Below are 22,025 nucleotides of genomic sequence, written 5' to 3' on the forward strand. Positions count from 1 at the left end.
TCCCCCACAACCCGAAGCAGATGCGGGACTGCGCCCCAGGCCCCGCGCCGCCCGCCGCACCCCTCCACCCCGCGCTGCCAGCTGCGCCCCCCAGTCCCGCAGCCCCAGCCCCGCGCCCCCCGTCACAGTCCCCAGCCCCACGCCCCCCAGCCCTGCAGCCCCAGCCCCGCGCCCCCCGCCGCACCCCTCCGCCCAGAGCCGCCCGCCGAACCCCCAGCCCCACGCCGCCCGCAGCACCCCCTCTGCCTGCGTCCCCCGCCGCACCCCTCCACCCGCGGCAGCCCCCAGCCCCGCGCCCCCCGCCGCACCCCTCCGCCCGCCGCACCCCCAGCCCCGCGCCGCCCGCCGCACCCCCCAGCCCCGCGCCCCCCAGTCCTGCAGCCCAGCCCCGCGCCCCCCGCCTCACCCCTCCGCCCAGCGCCGCCCGCCCCAGCTCCACGCCGCCCGCCGCACCCCTCCGCCCAGCGCCGCCCGCCCCAGCCCCACGCCGCCCGCCTCACCCCTCCGCCCAGCGCCGCCCGCCCCAGCCCCACGCCGCCCGCCGCACCCCTCCGCCCAGCGCCGCCCGCCCCAGCCCCACGCCGCCCGCCTCACCCCTCCGCCCGCCGCACCCCCCAGCCCCGCGCTCCCCAGTCCCGCAGCCCCAGCCCCGCGCCCCCCGCCACAGTCCCCAGCCCCACGCCCCCCAGCCCTGCAGCCCCAGCCCCGCGCCCCCCGCCGCACCCCTCCGCCCCGCGCCGCCCCCCGCGGTTCCCTGCACGCGCTGCTCCCGCCGCCCGGTCGGCGCCTCTGGTCTTTGGGGTGACCGGACGCTCGCATCTTCCGGCGCCGAGACTGCAGCCCCGGGTGGCCGAGGGCTGGGGAAGCCGGGCTCCCAGCAGCGGCGGGGCGGGGGGATGCCCGGGGCGGGGGCGCCCTCCCCCGGCCTCCGGGCCTCCGGGTGCAGCGGCGCTCGGGGGCGCGCCGGGGTCCGCCCGCACCTCGCCGGGGAGGGGCGCGAAGGGCGCGCCCCAGTGGCCGTGCACGGCCCGCCCCGGCCCCGCCCTCCAGGACGTCCCGTCGGGAAACCCGCGGCCCCGCGGAGCGGCTGCGGCTCTGCCTCGGCGGACAGGTAAGTGGCCGGAGCCGCCGGCGGCCCTCGCAGGCCCTCGCGACCGCCCCCGGGGCCCGCGACCCCGGCTCTCCGCTCCTCGGGACTTGCGCCCCACCTCGCCCCTCGCCGACCTTCTCCCCTCCACTTCCTCCTCCCCCCACCCCGTAGTGAAATGAAGGGGTTGGGCCAGACGGGTCCCCACGTGTCGTGGCGGCTTCAGCTCCTCCCTCGGCAGGACCCCCCCCCCCCCACCTTTGCGCCTTCCTTAAAAGATGAATGAAAAAGCTCAGACCTCTGGCTCTTGGAGGGCTGGGTGGGTGGGAGAGGCACAAGCCATCGCAGCCCCTCCCGGGTGCTGCCGCCTTTCCCCCTCAGCTGCCCTTGCCCCCCCCCCCCCCCCGCGCCCCTTCTGTTCCTCTTCTTGGGCCACCCCATGCGCTCTGCTACAGAAAATCTTTCAGAGACGTCTCTTCCTGCCAGTGCTACGTTGCTCCGGAATAGAGGTGCGGTCTCGGATGTCCTCTCTGGTTCTTGGGCCTTTTGGGAGTGGGAGCTCTGTGGTATTCTGGGAAGGGAGTCTCATGGCTGTTCATGCCTGTGACCGTCACCAACTTCCCGATTTCCCCGTCACTTGTTCCGACAAGCCCCAGGCTAGCCCAAAGGAGAAGCCATTTGTTACTTGCCCCCAGAGGTGGCTCATCATCCCAGACCCTGACTTCTGCAGAGGGTAGGACAGGACTGTCCCGTGTGTATGGGGAAAGGGGGGCTCAGTCTTCAGCAAAGCTTGAAACAGACCCCTTCTGTTGGCCAACACCTCTTAGCAGCAGTCCCAGGAAGGGTTTTAACGCTGCCCCTCCAGACCCACAAATGCAGTTTACATTTGTGCCTGGACGAGGTTAACAGCTCTAGACCCACCAAAGAACCTGGGGCTTCTGCTCATTTTACCAGAGATGTGTATGCGCTGCGCAGGCCCTCCCCCTCCCGGTCACAGGAAGGGCAAAACGCATGAGACAGGCAGATTCACGTGGTGGGTAGCACAAGGTAAGGTGAGGGCTTCAATATATACTTTGGCTCATATTCTCCTGCACAAGCCAGTATCAGCAGATACCTCCCTAGTTCCCGTTCCTCAACGATACCATTCCTGTAGGACACAGAGGTAACAAGAGCAAACTAGCTTTGGAGACATCAGGCCAGAAAGGGCAGGACTGTGGAAGAGAAGAGTCCTCTGCTGGAGCCAGGAGAACCATGAAGGATCCCAGGCTACCCAAGACGGCCTCGTCCCTGGTCATCACTGCCCACAGTTGGCAGGACGGCTGACACCTACCCTCAGCAGTGTGGAAGGACTCACGCCTGCAAAGGGGAGATGCCGATGCATGTTGGATGCCGTCTGAGGTCAGAAACATCTCGGCCCCAGTTCAGCTGGGAGAAACCTGGAAAGGACAGATGACCAGAGGCTTAGTCCAGGTGGCCATGGCCTAGAACAGAAGTCAGGTATAGGAGGGGCAGCTAACCCTAGAACCCGGGGCCTCCCCTGCGGGGAGGCAGTTGAGAGTCACCAGGCAGCTGACTTGGCACTGTCACTAGTTTAGCTGTCTAACCTTGGCCAAGTCGCATAAACACTCCCTGGGTGGGGCGCAGAGGAGAAGGCGTATAGGAAGGTGCCCTGGGAGAGCTCCGGGCAGCGGCCGGATAAGAGACAGTGCGGTGTCACGGGCTTTGGAGAGACGTGGGACTGAGTGCAGATTCTGCCGCTGTGACTTCCTTGCTTTGTGACCTTGATCAAGTTACATGACCTCCCCGTGCTTCGGTTTCCTTCTGTGTAAAATGGAAAACTTAACTGTCTCTTGACTTGCAACGGAGAGTGGTGCTATCGAAAGTGCTGGTGGTATCGCCCTCAGCCTCCTCGGGCCCATGCAGACCTCACCAGCTCTGGAAGCGAGGCTGAGCATCAGAGAGGGTGTCTGTGGGCCGGAGGGACCCAGCCAATGGCCATGCCAAAGACTTGGGTGAACTCAGTGCATCATACAGCCCTCTGTCCCCCTCTGGGAAAGCCCAAAACGTCCTTTCTCATTCAATGGGAATGAGAGCGAGGGTTTGAATAAATGAGAGGTCAAGTGCGGGGCACTGCCTGTCTCTGTGTTGAGTTCAATGCTCTAATTGTGCTGTGAAAAGGGCTCGCAGAGTGAACAAGGTTGGGTTCGGTCTGGGGAGGGGAAGGACTGTTAGAAGACTCTTTTGTGGCACCTGAGAGCCCCAGGGGGGCGGGTACCCTGTGCAACCTGGTCCTGGGCCCTAGGTAGGCTTGAAGGAAGGAAGAAACCCAATCCTTACCCTCAGCTCTACCTATAACAGAACAAAGGACAGACAGACCAAGGCAGTAGAGTAGCATGACCAAATTCTTCAGGGCTGTTGGGGTGCTACGAGGCTGAGGAGGCCAGGTGGGTCGGCCAGGAAAAGCATTCTGGAGGCTGAAGAGTGAGGACCAGGAAATTTGAGGACTGGGAAGGACAAAGCCAACAGGGTCTAGGCTACCCGAGTCTAGGCCTATTGGTTCTCTCCCTCTCTCACCAAATCTAATGGGGCAGTCCCACAAGGGGGAAGTGTGGGCAGTGGATCTCAGATACACCGCGACCGTGGGGGCAGTATGATGGCCCTTAGTCTAGGAAGGATTCTTGGAGGAGAGTCAGGGGAAGAATTCCGAAGAGAAAAGAATGCAGCTGGTTTAGCGAGACTATGAGGGGGAAAGGTACGCCAGGGAGGGTTGGGAAGCCTTCCTCCCGGGCCCTGGTTCTGCTCCTGGCAATGTGCTAAAGGAGTCAGAAGACAGCTTTTCAGATTGTGGAAGGGAGAGGGGCCGAGGCAAAGGAGGCGGCCCCAGCTTCTGCTGATCCTCCAGATGTTGGGAGATAAGGAATGCAGGCTCCGGAGGTGGTGACAGTTTGGAGAGAGAGGAAGAGGAGGATCCGAGGCCGGGAATGAATCAGCGGCCCTGGGAGTGGGCGTGACGCGGCCTCAGAGTGGGGCAGGGCTGCCTCCAGGACTCCCAGGCCGCTGGCAGCACCCCGGAAATTGGGAAGGCCCCCCAGCTTAGAGGTGGGGCAGGTTGAGTGTGGGTGGTCCTGGGCGCCGGTCCTCCCGGGAGCCCCATGTGGGGTGAGGAGAGAAGGGGGAAAGCCCCAGTTCTGCTGACTCCCCTCACCTCCCCCTCATCACACCTGGGGTCCAGCCCAAGCCTTCCAGAATACCCTTGGGGCTGGCCTCCCCCCACTCCTCCCCCCCCACTCCTCCTTCCCCCCCCACCCCCCACGGAGGAGCTGCAGGTTCCAGGCTGCCTTCGAGAACAGTTGCACATCCCCGCCCGGCCCGGCGGGCCTGGAGGTCCTCCAGTGAAAGCCCTGGGAGCTCCGAACTCTGCTCGGGCCTATTATTCTGATTTTCAGTGGCTTTCGCAGCCTTGGAAGAAATCACCAGACATTTCCCGGCCGCGTGGCCTGCCCTGTTGTAGGTACACCTGTGAGCAAATTTGGGTTGAGTTTTTCCGTGGAATATCCGTGTTTGGGTAACCTAGGATTACTAGACTGTTCCGCAGACAAAATGAACCTAGATACCCGGGGGAGGGGGGGTGGATAACTTGAGAGACTGGCTACAGAAATAACTTTTCAGTGCATCTTTCTGGGAAAACACGCCGCAGGACGGCAGCCTGAGTCTTGGTGGAAAGCTGAAAGGTCTTGAAGGTGTAATTAAGGGGAAAGTGAAAATCTCCCAGCGTTCTGTAATCAAAAGGGTCAGAGGGTGGGAGGAGGGAGGGGTTTGCAGGAGAGAATTTGCTATTCACTAGAACAGAGGAAGTGAAATGAGTGTTGTGTGTGATGCAGAAGTGCTGGTGACAAAGAAAGACTCCTCTGGCCCCGAAGGGCCTCTGGGTGCCCTCCCCCACCAGCAGCTCTGAAATCGACCTGTCCCCTTCCCAACATGATGTCTGGCTCCGCACACCTGCGCCCTGGGTGAGAACGGCGACAGTCATCACTTTTGGAAGAACCTGTAATTGAGCCGTAGTCTGAGTAACTTAAGCAAACATCCCTGTGGTGGTGTCGACTGCTTCCTTCCTGGCTGCCACGTCCCCGTCCCCGGAGGTGAGCAGCTTAGCTGATAAACAGAAAGAAACATTGTTACAAAAAAGGCCACCTGGCCAGCAAGGGCGTGTTCTCGGTGGCTGACTCTGGTTTTCACAAGAGCTGAAACTTTGCCTGCGACTTATAATTTTGTCACTGTTATAATTTAGTCACTGTTAGAGCGTCTGTCGTCCTAGATAGGATTTCGGGGAGGGCCGGGGCAGGGCGGGGAGGGGGCTGTATGACAGTGGAGTGGTGGGTGGTGGCGGCGGGGAGATTTGGGAAGACTCTCAAGAGCCGAACCCAATCCCCAGGCCCTCCCCGGGGACCTCCAAGAGGGAGGTAAGAGTGTGGGGACAGAGCAGCGGCCTGGGAGTCGGGGGACTGGCATCTACTCCTAATGATGTAATTCTGGAATATAGGTATGTCACACACACCCCACCCAGGAGTGGGGGGCCAGGGCTCTGCGGGGTGTCCACTGGTGCTTCGTGCCCAGCTTGCCTTCTGCTCCCCCATCACCAAGAGCCACTAGGCGTGCGATACTAGAGAAGTCACCTAACAACCCCCCCCCCCCCCCCCCCCGGCCTCTCCTGTAAGGGCAGGGCGCTGGACTCACAGACCCAGAGTGGCGCACTGATGCACAAACAACAGAATATCGTGCAACTCCGGGGCTTGCTGTGTGTAAGTGCATTCAAGATCTTGTCCAGTGAAGCCAGGGCGTACCCTTGGAGCCCGGGACAGCTCGCTCTCACCCCTCGGGCCTCATCTCATTTAACAAGAGTTCATGGAATAGCTCTTCCCTGAAAAACTTGGGCGAGATTTTGCGAGTGATAGAGAAGGTGAGAACGAGCTGCCCCTCTGGCCAGGTGGTCCCAACCGTGTAAGAGAGAGAACAGACTCCTCGGACACACCTGCAGGGAAGCCCGGACGCAGAAGGGGCTGGACAGGGGAGACATGAATTCTGCTGGGAGATCCGAGGGGGCTTCTGGAAGGAGGCGGGGATATAAAGGGGAGGGACTGCACTGCATCACTGGCTTTCAGACTTCGAAGTTTTTTTATTTATTTTTAAAAGATTTTATTTATTTATTCACGAGAGACAGAAAGAGAGGCAGAGACCTAAGCAGAGGGAGAAGTAGGTTCCAAGAGGGGAGCCTGATGCAGGACTTGATCCCAAGATCCCAGGATCACAACCTGAGCCAAAGGCAGACACTCAACCACCGAGCCACCAGGTGTCCCAAGTTTTATGAATTTTAAATAACGAAATTTTCATTTTAATTGTATATCACGATATGTTTATCATCTCCACTGAGCGAGGACAAGCATTAAAATAAAAATTTGTTATTCAGAATTCATAAAAGTCAGGTAAAAGAAGTCTTAATAAAACTTCCAGATGACGTTTTTAAGTCTGTAGTATTTATACTTCTGAAGGTGTTAAAGCTTGAAACTGCTACGACTTTTGGTCTTATGCTCTACGTGCGTATATGTAATAACTGACCTGATATTTTAGCAAAACAATACTTACCCGTACTGCCTGCGATACACTTTGGTATTTTCTTTCTTGTTCTGTTCTATTCTGATCTTTTAAAGAACGTTTTTCATGCTGATTTGGAGCACTTTAAATTTATTCCACAATCCCACAATGGGTTGTAATCAGTGGTTGGGGAGACGCTGGGCTGGGTGAAACCTCAGTGAGAGAACATAAGTTTGTGTTCTGCCTCGTGGGGCCAGAGAAGCAGGTCCCATTTGTTCAATCTAGGAAAGCTTCCTGGAACAAGAGGTTTTCTGGTGTCCTCTTGGTACCGAACCCAAGGTGGTTCCATGTGGGGCAATCCCAAGGGTGGCTGGAGGAAAAAGAGTCGAGAATGAATGCTCAGCAGTAGCAGGAGGGGAGTGGATGAGGGCCATGCACACGTTGGCCCGAGGTCCTGGAGGTCCTGGAGGCCGGGTGGGGGAGCTGTCCGCGGCATTGGGCGGAGGACCCTGTGAACCTGACCGCGTACTGCCACCTACGGTAGGGGCTGCTCCTCTTCCAGGCTGGTGGAGGGCTGACTCCCCACCCTTGCTAACCACACTTCTGGGAATCTCCCACGCAGAGGTCAGGAATCCTTAATCCCAAAGTCTTCTGGCTTCCATCCCATCCTGCGTCCCTTCTCCCGGACTCTTGCCTATGGCCCACATGCTGAGCAAACAGAGACCTAGTCCCTACTGCCACGGCTAATCACAGGTGTCTCGTTTCATTTCAGGATGTGGTTAGTACCTTGAGGAACTGCAGACTCCAAAGAGCAAGGCTTAGACAGGCAGGCTGGATTGAGAGAGCAGACGCCTGGGAAGGACTCAGTTTAACCCTAGGTCTCTCTCTCTCCGGGGGAAATAAAAGGAGCAAAGGTGAAGCCCACTGCAAAGGACCACGAGGCAATGCCAGGACGAGGGAATTGGAGTGACCTGGCTGATTCTGAGTGAACCAATCAGGGAGGCCATCCTAGCGGAGGTGAGTCTTGAGCACCTGGAAGCAGCTGGTGACTAAGCTGTTACCAGGTCTTTGTTTCCCACTGTGCTCCCTCTTCCTTGTTGGAGTGGGAAGGTAGACAGGAAGGATCAGGGAAGGTGCAGGGGGGTTCGACACTGCCCTGGCAAACACTTCCCCACTTTTCGGGCCCTGTTGTTTGTGCTTAGCTGGGGCAGTTCCAGAATTGAGGAATTGTCTGGCTCAACCCTTTGGGCTGGCGCAGCATAGCTCAACCTCTGGGGAGAAAATCTACCTCTACACTGAATCCCCATTCCCTCCTCGAAGCCTTCTTTAAGCCCAAAGAGACACCTGCCTCTCTCAACTTAGCACTTACCGTCTGTACTATTACTAAGTTTTAATTTTATTAATTTTTGAATAGGTAATGTAGTCAGGGTTCAAAGTACAGAAGGGTGTTCAGTGAAAGCTCTTTTTCCTGCTCCCGTCTCCTCCCTGGAACAGGTGCTACCTGGACCCGGTGCTAGCAGTTCTTATTCTCCAAATAGATCTTAAAATCCTTTGGGGTCGGGGCGCCTGGGTGGCTCGGTCAGTTGAGCATCTGCCTTCGGCTCAGGTCATGATCCCGGGGGCCTGGGATGGAGCCCTGCATCCGGCTCCCTGCTCAGCCAGGAGTCTGCTTCTCCCTCTCCTCCTGCACCTGTGCTATCTCAGTCACTATCTGTTTCTCTCTCTCAAATAAATAAAATCTTTTAAACCATATAAAAAAATTTTTTGATGCAAAAAATCTAAAACTAAACAAAAGATAAAATAAATCCCTTGGGGAGAGAAATTCTCTCCTGTCCCTCCGCGTCCCTGTGTCCCAGCTAGGGCAAATTCACCCATCCCGTCACCCAGGAGTGTTTTCCTGGCACCATGTGCTCCGTCCTCATCCACACCCCAACCTTCCTGGGTCAGACCGCCCCCTCCCCAGGTCCTGTCCTCTGGCCATCCAGCTGCCGACCAGATCCATCTCCTGGACACCCTCCACCAGCTGTCGTACTGTTTTCCTGTAATGCTGCCTAATCTTTTCTTTTCTTTTTTTTTAAGATTTTGTGTATTATTCAGGAGAGACACAGAGAGGCCGAGACACAGGCAGAGGGAGAAGCAGGCTCCCTGCAGGGAGCCCGATTCGGGATCCCAGGATCAGGCCCTGGGCCAAAGGCAGCAGCTCAACCGCTGAGCCCCCCAGGCATCCCTCTGGCTAATCTTTTCTTGCTCCCATGCCTCAGGTCAAGGGCAATCTCCAGGCCCACCGTCAGCTATCCTCTGCGACCCCACACTCCCTCCCACCCTACTACCAGCAGAGCCCTGCCTGGCCGAGCCATCTGCTGCCTCCAGGCCTTAGTCTGAGCCCTTCCCTCTGCCTGGAATGTGCTCACCTGGTCGGGCCAGGCCTCCTGGGGTCCGTGCTCAGCCCAGGCCCCTCCCTCCCTTCGCGGACCCCGCCCTCTCCCACTTTCTGAGTTTCCTGCCTCCCCTCCTGGGGCATGGGGCTGCCTGACTCCCTGGGTGATCGCCAGGTAAAATCTGACTTCCCAGCTCCACTAGACTTCAATTAAAAAAAAAAAAAGAAAAGAAAAGAAAATCTGACTTTCCCAATTGACTGTATGCAATTTGGAGGCTGGGTTTGTGTGGTCTCTGTCTCTCCCATTGAGATGAAGAAGACAGCTTCGTTTTTCTGAGCTGCTGCCTCGGCATTTTACAGTACGATAACCCTACGCACATCCAGAGCCTGGACATTTAGTTGAGCACTTGAGTTTAGAATACCTGCCGAAAGTTCTGGCTTTGCTTGTAGCGGGGCACCTTTTAAAATAACCACCTAGGGGGCCTCTGCGGGGCTTAGTGGTTGAGCGCCTGCCTTCGGCCCAGGGCGTGATCCTAGAGTTCCAGGATCGAGTCCCACGTCAGGCTCCCTGCATGGAGCCTGCTTCTCCCTCTGCCTGTGTCTCTGCCTCCCTCTCTGTCTGTGTCTCTCGTGGATGAATAAATAACATCTTAAAAAAAAAAAAAAAACACCTAGGGGGCACCTGGGTGGCTCAGTCCATTAAGCGTCTGTTTTCGGCTCAGGTCAAGATCTCGGGGTCCTGGGATCGAGCCCCGAGTCCTGTTCCCTGCTCGGCCTCTGCCCCTCCTCATGCTCACGCCCCCTCTCTCGCTTGCTCTCTCAAATCAATCAATCTTTAACATAAAATAACCACTTAGAGTTAAGCCTGAGAAAAGTTGCTGACCTCTGTCCCAATCTCCTTTAAGTGTAGGTCCTAGCTGTCTATCTCTGTCTCCTGCCTGCTGATGGCCCGGCTCCCAGGACTGCCCTCCCCACCCCCCCCCCACCCCCCCACCCCCGCCCCGGGTCACTGCGCCCCCTTGCTTCTGAGCTCCATAGGTAATAATAAATCTTGTGCCGCTGCTTCCTTTGTGTGGGTGTGTTGAAACTGGGCATTCAGTCAGAATGACCCCATGGGTTTCACTTCCCCAAAACGGGACGTCAGAGGCCGACGGAACTACCTGCGGATGCCATGCGGGTGGCTTGCGCCTCCTGATTCAGCAGGTCATAATCTGAATATTCGTAATTCAGTACATAAGCTCGCCCTTAACACACCCATGGGGAGAGTACCTGGCAGGTAGCAGGTATTCAGTCAACGCAGAGCGAACACACTTCCTCTCCCGTCTCCCAGACAACTGCTGATACAAAATAGTTGCTCGAAGAGATTTCGTTTCATTTGATTTTGATGATGCTGTTGAATCCGCTGTTATAACAGAAAACCACCTGTCTGGCCCTGCTGCCTCTTGAGATCATGACAGACGCCTGTTCCCCAGATCCGAGTGACTCCAGACACCAGGCTCCTCTCCGCAGGCAGGAAGGGGCTTGTGTGTTTAAACAACAGCATTAAGTAGCTCAACTGGCATTAACGTTAAACAAGACATGCCATGGGGGATGAATGTGGCTTTGGCCACGGACCAGGTACTCAAGGATAATTGCTGGGAAGCTGAGCAGGGATTTATTAGTTATAATAGTAGAAATAATTGATGGCATTTATTGAGGGCTTACTATGTACCGGGCACTCTGCTGAGCATTTTACGTGCATTATCTCTGATTTCATTCTCACTGCAACCCTGTGCATTAGGTATTAGTTACCCTCACCTTTTAAATGAAGAAACTGAGCCTTAGAGAGATGAACTACTTTATCTCAGGGTCACGTAGATGCTAATCATGGAAACTGATGCTTTTTGAGAACTCACCGTGTACAGAGACTACTAAACTTTTTCCATGAATTACCGAACTGTAATACTTACAACACCCTAGAAGGTAGGTGCTTTATTACTAGAAGGGGCACAACTGGGATTTGTACCCAGGTCTCTTGCCACCAACATCTAGCGTGTAACCGATGAACCTTAGGCTTCCAGAGTTCCCCACAGAAGTTTTCCAAGTACTCATCCTCTCATCCTTTGAGCCATGGGACTATGTGCCTGAGGGTGGAAGCTGATGAACATGTGATCCCATGTCTGTCTGAGATGTTGTTGTAGAAACTTAGGGTTTTTTAAATTAAATATGAGTAGGGCAGCCCCTGTGGCTCAGCGGTTTAGCGCCGCCTTCAGCCCAGGGCCTGATCCTGGAGCCCCGGGATCGAGTCCCACGACGGGCTCCCTGCATGGAGCCTGCTTCTCCCTCTCCCTCTGCCTGTGTCTCTGCCTCTCTTTCTCTCTCTCTCTCTCTCTCTCTCTGTCTCTCATGAATAAATAAATAAAATATTTTAAAAATAATAATAAATTAAATATGAGTAGATACAGAAGAAATATGTAAGGGTGTAGAGAATAACAGTTCCACCATCCACTTAAGAAAAAATACTTTCAAATCTATTATGTGCCTCTATTCCCATACATTTTCCTCCCTCTTCAGATATTTAGGTTTTATTATTCTTTCAGGGGTTTTTTTCCTTCATTTTTCTTTATAGCTTTGCCACATATTCTTTTTTTTTTTTTAAGATTTTATTTATTTGAGAGAGAGCAAGAGCACATGCACAGAAGGAGAGGGAGAAGCAGACTACCCGTTGAGCAGGAAGCCCGATGCAGAACTCGATCCCAAGACCCTGGGATCGTGACCTGAGCTGAAGGCAGACATTTAACCCACTGAGCCACCCAGGTGCCCCACCACATATTCATTTTTGTGTTCATAAACAGTATATTTATTTTAAAAAAACAGTATATTTATTAGTTTTACAGGTTTTCGAATTTTCTATAAATGGATTCATACTCTATGTATCTTTCTGCAACCTTCTGTCTGGTCTCAGCAATTACCCCACACAGCTAGCTGCTTGTAGAAGTGGCTCGTTCTTTGTCACTGCTGTCAAGTACTCCGTGCTGGGGTATTTCATACTTGTTCATTCTGTGGATGGACATGGGATTGTTTCCAATTTTTGCCATTTTAGTCAGCGCTGCTAGAAACCTTCCTGTATATGCTCATATGCGCAGGAGTTCAGCTGGGGTATAAAACTCGTAGAATTGCAGCATCATGGGGTGTGTACGTTTTTTTTCTTCTTACCAATTTTTTAAAAGATTTATTTATTTATGAGTTGAGAGAGATAAAGGAGAAGGGCAGAGGGAGAGAGAGAGAATCTCAAGCAGACTCCCCACTGAGCGTGGAGCCTGACATGAGGCTCGATCTCACAACCCTGAGATCAGGACCTGAGCCAAAAACCAAGAGTCAGAGGCTTAAGCAACTGAGCCCCCCTGGGTGCTCCTGGGTGTGTACAGTTTACATTTTGCTTGATAATGCCAAATTGTTTCCCAAAGTGTTGCGTCGATTAAACCTCTTCATGCAGGGTTTCGGCATTGGGTAATCCTAGATCCATAGTGTCACAATCTTAGAGCAGGAAAGAAACACTGAGACTGGTTTCCTTATTTTACAGATAGAGGAAATTTAGGCACAGAAAAGTTAAGTGACCGGGCCAAGGTGTTGTCACCACTCATCAGCAGAGCCCCAACTCAAGTCCCCTGGCTCCCTCCACACCTCTGCCTTGGCTCATTTCTCTCTCTCATCTCTTCCCTTCCCAGGCTGAGGCCCCAAGGCGTGACCACCACAACACATCAAGCTACTTCCAAGGCCGGGCCCCGCACGCAGAGCTGACCCAGCCAGGGTCCCCGTCGGCTCCCGAGGATGCGGCTCCTCCGCAGACGCCACATGCCCCTGCGCCTGGCCATGGTGGGCAGTGCCTTTGTGCTCTTCCTCTTCATCCTGCACAGGGATGTAAGCAGCACGGAACAGTCCACAGAGAAACCGTGGCTGAGGTCTTTGGTGAGCCAGAAAGACCACGTCCTGGACCTCATGCTGGGAGCCGTGAACAACCTTAGAGATTCGATGCCCAAGCTCCAGATCAGGGCTCCGGAGCCCCAGGAGACCTCGGTCTCCACAAACCAGTCCTGTCTTCCTGGCTTCTATACGCCAGCTGAGCTGAAGCCCTTCTGGGAACGGCCACCACAGGATCCCAACAGCCCTGGGGCAGATGGGAAGGCATTCCAGAAGGACAAGTGGACCCACCAGGAGACCCAGGAGAAGGAAGAAGGCTATAAGAAGCACTGCTTCAATGCCTTTGCCAGCGATCGGATCTCCCTGCAGAGGGCGCTGGGGCCAGACACCCGACCCCCCGAGTAAGTAGCCCCCACGTCCTGGGGTGAGGCCAGGGCTCTGCCAAAGAGGGGGTGGTATGGTCATGGCCATGGGCCAAATGCCAGGTAAAGAGCTGATGCTCATTTTAGGATACAGGCAGGGCTTTGCTCTAACCCCTCCCTTCTTTGCCTGACCTTATCCTCGGGGTTGGTGTCGTGGTCAGGCCCGGGGCCCAGGGAGACTGTGGCAGTAAAATGACAAATTATGAAATTATGCTTGTGAAGGTGACAGGATACAGAAGGAGGAGCTCAGGGCTTGGGAGCAGGCCCTGGCAGGAGGGCACCTGGGAGGCCTTGCCCTCCGCGGAGCCTGTGGGACTCTGCTGCTGAGCTGCTGAGCAAAAGACATTTCCTGACAACGGCCTGGAAGGCCAGGACTGTCCCCACGCTCCCGGGCTCCTTCCGTGAAGGGCCCACAGGAGCACGAGTTCATCCCACCTCTATTTGAAGCCCTTTGTCCTTATTCTCTTGGGCTGCGAACCAGCACCCGGACGTCTGAGCCACCTCACCCCGAGGCCGGCCGTGCTGTGCTGCCCCTGTCCTCGGTGTGTCCTCAGGGATTTTGTCTTTCCCAACTCCAGAGTCCACCCTTTCTGGCCTTTCCTCGCGTGGCCGCCCCTTTCCCCGAGCTCATGATTCCTTCCGTAGGGCCGTGAACCCGGGGACCAAGGATGGGAGCCCTGGAGGGTGGGGCCTCTCGGATTCTCAGGAGCTCCTGGGGGGCATCGGGCATGAGGGCAGCCAGTGAGGAAGCTGGGGGTCCCTTCTGGAGGATCCATAAGAGGTCTCTCTGACGGCAGAGGGACGGTAGGAAGGTGTCAGGCCCCATGATTCCCTGAGGTCTGGGACTCACGCTCTCTCCCCGCTGGCCAAGGTGGAGCGTCAAGAGCGTGGCGGCGTGGACATGCCCAGCATAGCTGCGTAGACGAAGACAGAGAAAAGGTCACAGGAAATTGTGTGTGATGGTAGCATCGGGTTACAGGGAATTCGTGAGGAAATGCGTTAGAGAAGCACTGTAAATTGTCAAGAAAAGAGCCTTTTTCTCTCCTCGACTAAGGAAATTGTGGTCACTTTTCTCAGATGTCAAATTTGCCCTTTATTACTTCCCCCTCGGGGTCCTCGGGACTGGATGACCCTTGCTACAGGAGGCACATGACTGAGGAAGGGAGGGAGGCAGCCCTGGGAATGCGCAGAGCAGATGAGGGAAGGGGCGGGGGGCACTGAGCCGGCCGCGGGGGGCACATGGAGCGGGTCCCCAGGACCTGTGCAGAGGCCCAGGTAGGTGGGAAGCCAGAGCGAGGCAGGCGTGGGCAGCAGAGAGCAGAGGATGGTTGTGGCAACCTGTGGGCGAGCCTCGCCGCCCCTGGAGCCCCCAGGGACCCGGAGAGCCACCTCTACGCTTGCATCCTTCCAGATGTGTGGACCAGAAGTTCCGCCGCTGTCCTCCGCTGCCCACCACCAGCGTCGTCATTGTGTTTCACAACGAGGCCTGGTCCACGCTGCTGCGAACGGTGTACAGCGTCCTACACACCACACCTGCCATCCTGCTGAAGGAGATCATACTGGTGGATGACGCCAGCACTGATGGTGAGGTTGGAGGGGGCCCTGAGGAGGGGGCCGGTGTGCCCCCGGCCTCTGGGAAAGAGGGTGGGCTCTCTCGGGGAGCAGCGAGCCTCACACCCGCTTCCTGGCCCCCCTGCTCACCAGGAACGCCAGGAGCCGGGCGAAGGCAGGTGCAGGTGATGGGGAGGAAGGCAGGGGACGGGGGCAGGCGGTAGACCACATTCCCAGAGCCTGAATTGTATCCCCGCTTCGGCCTGTGAGCTCCGAAAGCTCTGCATTTCTGACTTCTAAGACCCTTAGAGCTGCCAAGCCCAACCCCAAGCCAGAAACGCTGGGCGAAGTCAGGGCAGTGGGTGGAGACGGGCCTCCCCCCGCTGCTGGAGCACTCTTCCACTCTGGAAAGAATCTACCCCCCAGGCCCTCTTTGCCGTAGTTGGTGAGAGGTAAGTGAGGTCGCTGCCCAGACTTCCACCCTTTAAGGAAATGCCACTAACATCGACTGAGTAGGCTGCCTGGCATTGACCTCGGCATGGGGGATACACTGACAAATGGGACGGACCTGCCCCGAGAAGGCCAACAACCCACGTAGGTCAGAGGCCGCTTGCAGCACCAGTCACAGCCGTGTGGCCCAGAGCACACCCCCAGCAAACATGAAAGAGCTCGGACTTGAGGAATTCAGATCCTAGCTCTGACGCTTCCCAGCTCTGTGACCTTGGGCAAGATGCTTACCCTCTCTGATCTTCAGTTTCCTTTCCCAAAGATGAAGAGGACCGACTCCCTCACGTGCTGGTCCAGGGATCAGAGAAGGGGGATAAGTGAGATCATTCAGGCGCCACAGGGAACTTAGCAGAGTACGAGCTCCATAGGCAGTAGCTGCAGGGTTTTCTTTGTGTGGGAGCAACGCGCCCCAGGGTGTCATCTCCGAGGGAATGGCATAAGCAGAGTCCTGGGGACGTAGGTGTGGCTGTGAAAAATTCAGAGGTTTGATGTGCCTGAAGCTTACGCCTCTTGTAGGAAATGACACTAAAACTATGTTGAATTGAAATTCGTGCCAGGCTAAGAGTATTTATTTGGGACAAAAGAACGAGGAGTCCTCGGTGTTTAAGCTGGAGAATGACCTTGTCTTAGAAGGGATGATGGCTTTGGGGGAGGGTCAGCGTCAGGAAGGGAGGCAGGGGACCCCCCACTCCAGAGAGGAAGGTCTTAGAGTCACTTGAGAGTGGGATGAGGGGCCGGCAGGAGGACGGGGGCTGTGGGACCAGTGTGTCCTCATTAGGCTTGGCGTCTCCCCCTGCGGCACATGGCATCTGTGGCTCCCCTGGCTTGGCCCCCAGGGCCCCTTCTCCCGGGCAGGAACTGATCCCACACGGCCCAGTGTACGCCCTGGGGCCACTCGGGTTTTCTGCTCTCTCCTTGCCTTGTTGCCCAGTCTCCCTCCTGCCCTAGAGTAAGGCTGATGCCAACAAACGGAAATGGGGGGGGGGGGAGCTGAGTGTGAGCACCCCCGAGTCCGTGTCTTCCGGGTGTTCGCATTTCCCCGGGGAGGACAGACACCCAGCAGCAGCCCTTAACAAAAGCAAGGGCAGACGGGTATCAGGGGTGCAATGGTAGGGCCTAGTGGACAAGGAGCTGGGGATTGGTCTTCCTGGAGGAATGAAGACTTTAGCCGAGATGGGGGGGCGTCGGGGGGTCCTGCAGGGAATCTCAGTTGCAATGGGATGGTTGCACCGAGAGCAAGTGTATCACCTGCCCCTCCTCTCAAACTGGGGTCTCTGGAGACCCTTCTCTCGCAGGCCTTGCGCACCCATCCTGCAGAGGCCGCTTGCCTTGAATCACATGCGGTGGAAGTTGCCGTCCAGAATTTTGTGCATCCGCAAGGGACAGCTCTTCCCACCAGGCAGCGCAAGTGACATACCGGCGGGCTGGCACGGGCACCACGGGCATGGCAGTGTGTGCCCGGTGGGCGGGCTTCTCCGAACGGCCTGTCCCCCGGTCGGGCCACCGGACACGCGCTCCCATTCTCTGTGGCTGTCTTAGAGCCCGTTCCAGGAACCCGGAATCCCCCGCCTGGAAAACGTAAAGCAGTTGTTCTTTTCTTTTTCCTTTGCACCCTGGCCTCTGTGAGAACCTGTTAAGAGCTGAGCCCCCCGTAGAAGAGCGGACGGTCGCCACGTCAGTGTGCGCAGGGCCGCGTGTAATGCCAGGCGATTTACAGACCCTCCGATAACGACCCCCCACCCCACCCCCACCCCCGGGCTCTCAGGCTCCAGAGACACTGGCAGCAGCGTTCAGGTCAGTGGGGGAAAGGGAAAACCTCAGATCTGTGCTCAGAAATCTCCACGGTCCACGGCAGGATAGAGTTTCCCACCCGCCCGACGGCTTGATCAGATCAACGGGCTCGGGGCACGCGCACGGACCAGGCCCGTGTCTCTGCAGAAACACGGCGACCGTGCCCTCCTGCCCTCCTCCTGGCGCCGCCCGCAGGTACACGCGTGTGACACCGGGCTGGGGGCGCCGGGGCCTGGTGCCAGGCCAGGGAGCTGTTTCTTCCCCACTTTGGAGTCCGAAGCCCGGGCACGGATTTCCTTCCAGGTCCGCTCGGGTCTGGCACACTCCGCAGGCTTCTTGAAAGCGGCCCTGGAGGCCCATGGGTGCGCCGTGCCCCCAACAGGGCACCCCTGTGCGGAAAGCCCTGTCCCGCCCCTTGGGCAGGCTTGAGGAGGAGATAACCTAGGCTTCCACCCTGTGGGGATTTGCTAGACGGATGAGAGGTAATCAGACACACCAGGGCCGGACCCTTAGGAGGTGAGCAAGTCCCCGAGAGAGAGGAGTGAGGAGTTGGCGTTGGCCAGCGCGGGGTACAGTAGGAAGGGGAGCCCCGCCGTTGGGGAAACACATGGTGACAGCCGGGGCAGAGGCGTTTGGAGAGCACTTTGGACTAGCTCGGGCTTCCCCCCACTTCCATCTCCCCTTGCTGCGCGGAAGCGGAGCAGCCGGGCCTCTCAGGGCCTCCGAGACTCCCAAGTCCTGCAGGTCGGGAGTCGTTTCAAAGCCTCCGATTGTAGCTGGATCACAACTTCCAGTGTGTTTCTCAACCGGTAAAGTCGCTTTGTCACCTCTATCTCCTACCTCTGTCCTGGTTTATGATATCAGAAGGCCTCTCTATAGGAACTCTGTGTCCTGGCGTCGCCGTTTTCTTCTGTTCCTGCCCGTAGAGAAATTCCGCTTCCACCTGTCAATTGCGTCTGCTGCTCTACTGCTTCCACCTGGAAATGGAAAGCGGCCGACAGTGAATCTTGATTCTAATCAGGTTTGAAGATATGGCCCCGTGTCCTCCTGTTCTTTCTGGACCAGTGACTTGCAGTGTGCCCCCAAGGGGTGTCGTACTTGCTTATTTCTCCTTTTATCCTTCCAAGTGGATTAATCAAGAAAAATTTCCCCGTTGCAGCTAGACTCAAGGCTGGATAGAACACAGATGGGCATGGAAATAGAATACAAACAAACAAAACAGGAGGGATGAATGAGGAAGTCCTGATTACAAGAAAGGCTTTCTGTTGTTGTTTTCTAGATTTTTCAGAAGCTGAGAAGAGTGGGACAGCCCACAAGAGAAGAGTAAACAAAGCCAGGCATTCTCTGATTTGCTTAATAAATATTTTTCTTAGTTACCTCCCAGGTAGCACACCCTGTGCCAGGCCATGGGGGTACGTACAGCAGTGAACAGGTTGGGCAAGGTCTCCATCTTCTTAGAGCTTTACTTTTCCTTTTTTAAAATATTTTATTTATTATCTGAGAGAGAGAGAGATAGTGAGAGAGAACAGGAGCAGAGGGGGGAGGGAGAGGCAGGCTCCCCGCTGAGCAAGGAGCCGGATGTGGGGCCCCATCTCAGGACCCCAGGATCATGACCTGAGCCGAAAGCAGACGCTCAACCAGCTGAGCCACCAGGCACCCCTACAGCTTACTTTTTTAATGGGAAAGGCAGAAAACAAATACTTGCAGGAAATAAGTGCTCTGAAAAATTAGAGGAAAAAGAAGAAAAAAAAAAGAATGCAGGGTGATGGGCCAGGGAATAATCCGGGAGCTCTTTGAGTCAAGGTAGCCAGGAAAGGCTCCTCTGACTGGTCCCCCTGCAAAGGGAACGGCAAAGGCCCTGAAGCTACGTGTGCCAATGGTACAAAGGGAGTTTAAGGGGGCAGCCCGGGGGGCCCAGTGGTTTGTTTTTTTTGTTTTGTTTTTTGTTTTTTTTTTTTGGCCCAGCAGTTTAGCACCACCTTCAGCCTAGGGCGTGATCCTGGAGACCCGGGATCAAATCCCACGTCCGGCTCCCCGCGTGGAGCCTGCTTCTCCCTCTGCCTGTGCCTGTGCCTCTCTCTCTCTCTCTCTCAAGAATAAATAAAATCTTTAAAAGAAAAAGCTTAAGAGGTGACTCACAAAACTGAGTCACAAGACCTTTGTGAGCAATGATCAGTGTTTGGATTGTGTGTGCGTGTGTGTGCGTGTGTGGTAAAATATGCATATCATAACATTTACCATCTTAACCATTTTTAAGTGCACCACTCAGTGGCATTTAATACCTTCATACTGTGAAACCATCGCCACCATCCATCACCAGAACTCCTTCCTCTTCCCAAACTGAAATTCTGTCCCCTTTAAACAATGGTTCCCTCCGCCCTCCTTCCCCCAACCCTGTCAACCAGCATTATATTTTCTGCCTCTGTCAACTTGACTACTCTGAGTACCTCCTAGAAGAGCAATGATTCGGTATTTGTCCTTTCGTTCCCGGTTTATTCCACTTAGCATCATGTCTTCAAGGTTCGTCCGTGTCTTAGCACGCGTCAAGATTTCCTTCCTTTTTGAATTTTTGATTGAAGTGTAGTTGACGTACAATATTGTGTTAGTTTCAGGCACATAACACAGTGACTGGACGGTTATATACATCATGAAATGCCTGCCATCTGTCACCAAAGTTATGACAATATTACTACATATTGTGATATATATTCCTCATGCTGTGCGTTTCGTCTCCATGACTTGTCCTCGAACTAAAAGTTTGTACCTCTTTTTTTTTTAAGATTTTATTTATTTATTAATGAGACACACACATACATACACAGAGAGAGAGAGAGGCAGAGACACAGGCAGAGGGAGGAGCAGGCTCCACGCAGGGAGCCCGACGCAGGACTCGATCCCGGGACTCCAGGATCACGCCCTGAGCCAAAGGCAGACACTAAACTGCTGAGCCACCCAGGGATCCCCCAAGTTTGTACCTCTTAATCCCCTTCATCTATTCACCTATCCCTCTACCCCCTCCCCTTTAGCAACCACTGGTTTGTTCTCAATATTTATGATTCTTTCTCTCTCTTTTTTTAAAGATTTTAATTATTTATTCATGAAAGAGGCAGAGACCCAGGCAGAGGGAGAAGCAGGCTCCATGCAGGGAGCCCAACGTGGGACTCGATCCCGGGTCTCCAGGATCACGCCCTGGGCCAAAGGCAGACGCTCAACTGCTGAGCCACCCAGGCATCCCGACTCTTTCTCTTTTTGTTGTTGTTTGTTTTAGTTTTTAGATTCCACGTGTGAGTGGTGTGCGTAGGTAGTTTAGTCCGTTGAGCCTCTGAATCTTGGTTTTAGTTCAGGTCATGATCTCAGGGTCCTGGGATCGAGTCCCGCATCAGGCTGTGCGCTCAGTGCAGAGTCTGCTTCTCCCTCTTCCTCTGCTCCTCCCCTCGCTCATGCTCACTCTCTCTATCTCTAAAACAAATAGAAAAATTACATCTTTAGATTCCACATATGAGTGACGTCATACAATATTTGTCATTCTCTGACCTATTTCACTTAACGTTTTACCTCTAGGTCCATCTATGTTGTCACAGATGCCAAGATTTCATTACTTTTGATGGCTGAGCAATATTCCTTGTGTATATATACCACACCTGTGTGCCTTCATCAACCAGTGGACACTTGGGTTGCTTTCATATGTTGGTGGTTGTGAATCATGCTGCAGTACACATAGGGGTGCATGTATCTTTTCAAATTAGCATTTTTGTTTTCTTCAGGTAAATACCCAGAAGTGGAATTAATGGATTGTTTGGTACTTCTTTTTTTTTAGTTTCCTGAGGAACCTCCATTCTGTTTTCCATGATGGCTACACCAGTGTCTGGTCCCACCAACAGTGCACAGGGTTCCCTTTTCTCCACATCGTCACCGACACTTATTTCTTGTCTTTTTGATACTCGCCATTCTGACTCGTATCAGGTGATATGTCGTTGTGATTTTGATTTGCATTTCCCTGATGATGAGTGATGTTAAGCATCTTTTTTTTTCATGTGTCTGTAGGCCATCTGTCTGTCTTCTTTGGAAAAGAAGATGCCCACTTATTTTTTTTTTTAAGATTTTATTTATTTATTCATGAGAGATACACAGAGAGGGGCAGAGACACAGGCAGAGGGAGAAGCAGGCTCCATGCAGGGAGCCCGATGCGGGACTCGATCCCGGGACTCCAGGATCACGCCCTGGGCCGAAGGCAGACGCTCAACCACTGAGCCACCCAGGTGCCCCCTCTGCCCACTTTTTAATCAGATTATTTGGTTTTCAGTGTTGAGTTGTATGACTTCTTTATATATTTTGGATATCAGTTCTTTACCAGATATATCATTTGCAAATATCTTCTCCCTTTCAGGGAGTTTCATTTTTATTTCGTTGATAGTTTCCTTTTCTGTGCAGAAGCTTTATAGTTTAATGTAGTCCCAATTGTTTATTTTTGCTTTTGTTTCCCTGGGGAAATATGCCTAGGGAGACATATCCAGAAAAATATTGCTGAAGGTGAAGTTCAAGAGATTACCACCTATTTTTTTTAGGAATTTTATGATTTCAGGTCTTACGTTTGGGACCTCAATCCATTTTTATTTCATTTTTGTGTAAGGTATAAGAAAGAGGTCCAGTTTCATTATTTTGCATATGGCTGTCTAGTTTTCCCAACACCATTTATTGAAGAGACAGGTGTTTTTTTTCTGCATTGTATAATTGTGCCCCCTTGTCATAGGCTGACTATATAAGCTTGGGTTTATTTCTGGGCTCTGTATTCTGTTCCATT

At 54.6% G+C, this 22,025-nt stretch overlaps 1 protein-coding gene across 3 annotated transcripts in view; it reads left to right on the forward strand.

Annotated features, from left to right (window-relative positions):
• Positions 1-986: 986 nt before the first annotated feature.
• The window catches only part of GALNT6 (polypeptide N-acetylgalactosaminyltransferase 6), a 35,884-nt gene continuing 14,845 nt past the window's right edge, over positions 987-22,025 (forward strand). Inside the window, exons 1-4 of one of the 3 annotated variants that reach the window (XM_025458852.3) lie at positions 987-1,111; positions 7,449-7,693; positions 12,761-13,354; positions 14,787-14,959. In XM_025458852.3, the coding sequence (XP_025314637.1) occupies positions 12,864-13,354; positions 14,787-14,959 (664 nt within the window). In that variant the 5' untranslated portion in view covers positions 987-1,111; positions 7,449-7,693; positions 12,761-12,863. Of the gene's footprint in view, positions 1,112-4,968; positions 5,227-7,448; positions 7,694-12,760; positions 13,355-14,786; positions 14,960-22,025 lie in introns of those variants that run through there. The other 2 variants (XM_025458853.3, XM_025458856.3) reach the window with 2 other exon arrangements.

The sequence above is a fragment of the Canis lupus genome, chromosome 27, assembly GCF_003254725.2.
Source record: "Canis lupus dingo isolate Sandy chromosome 27, ASM325472v2, whole genome shotgun sequence".
NCBI classification, from domain to species: Eukaryota; Metazoa; Chordata; class Mammalia; order Carnivora; family Canidae; genus Canis; species Canis lupus.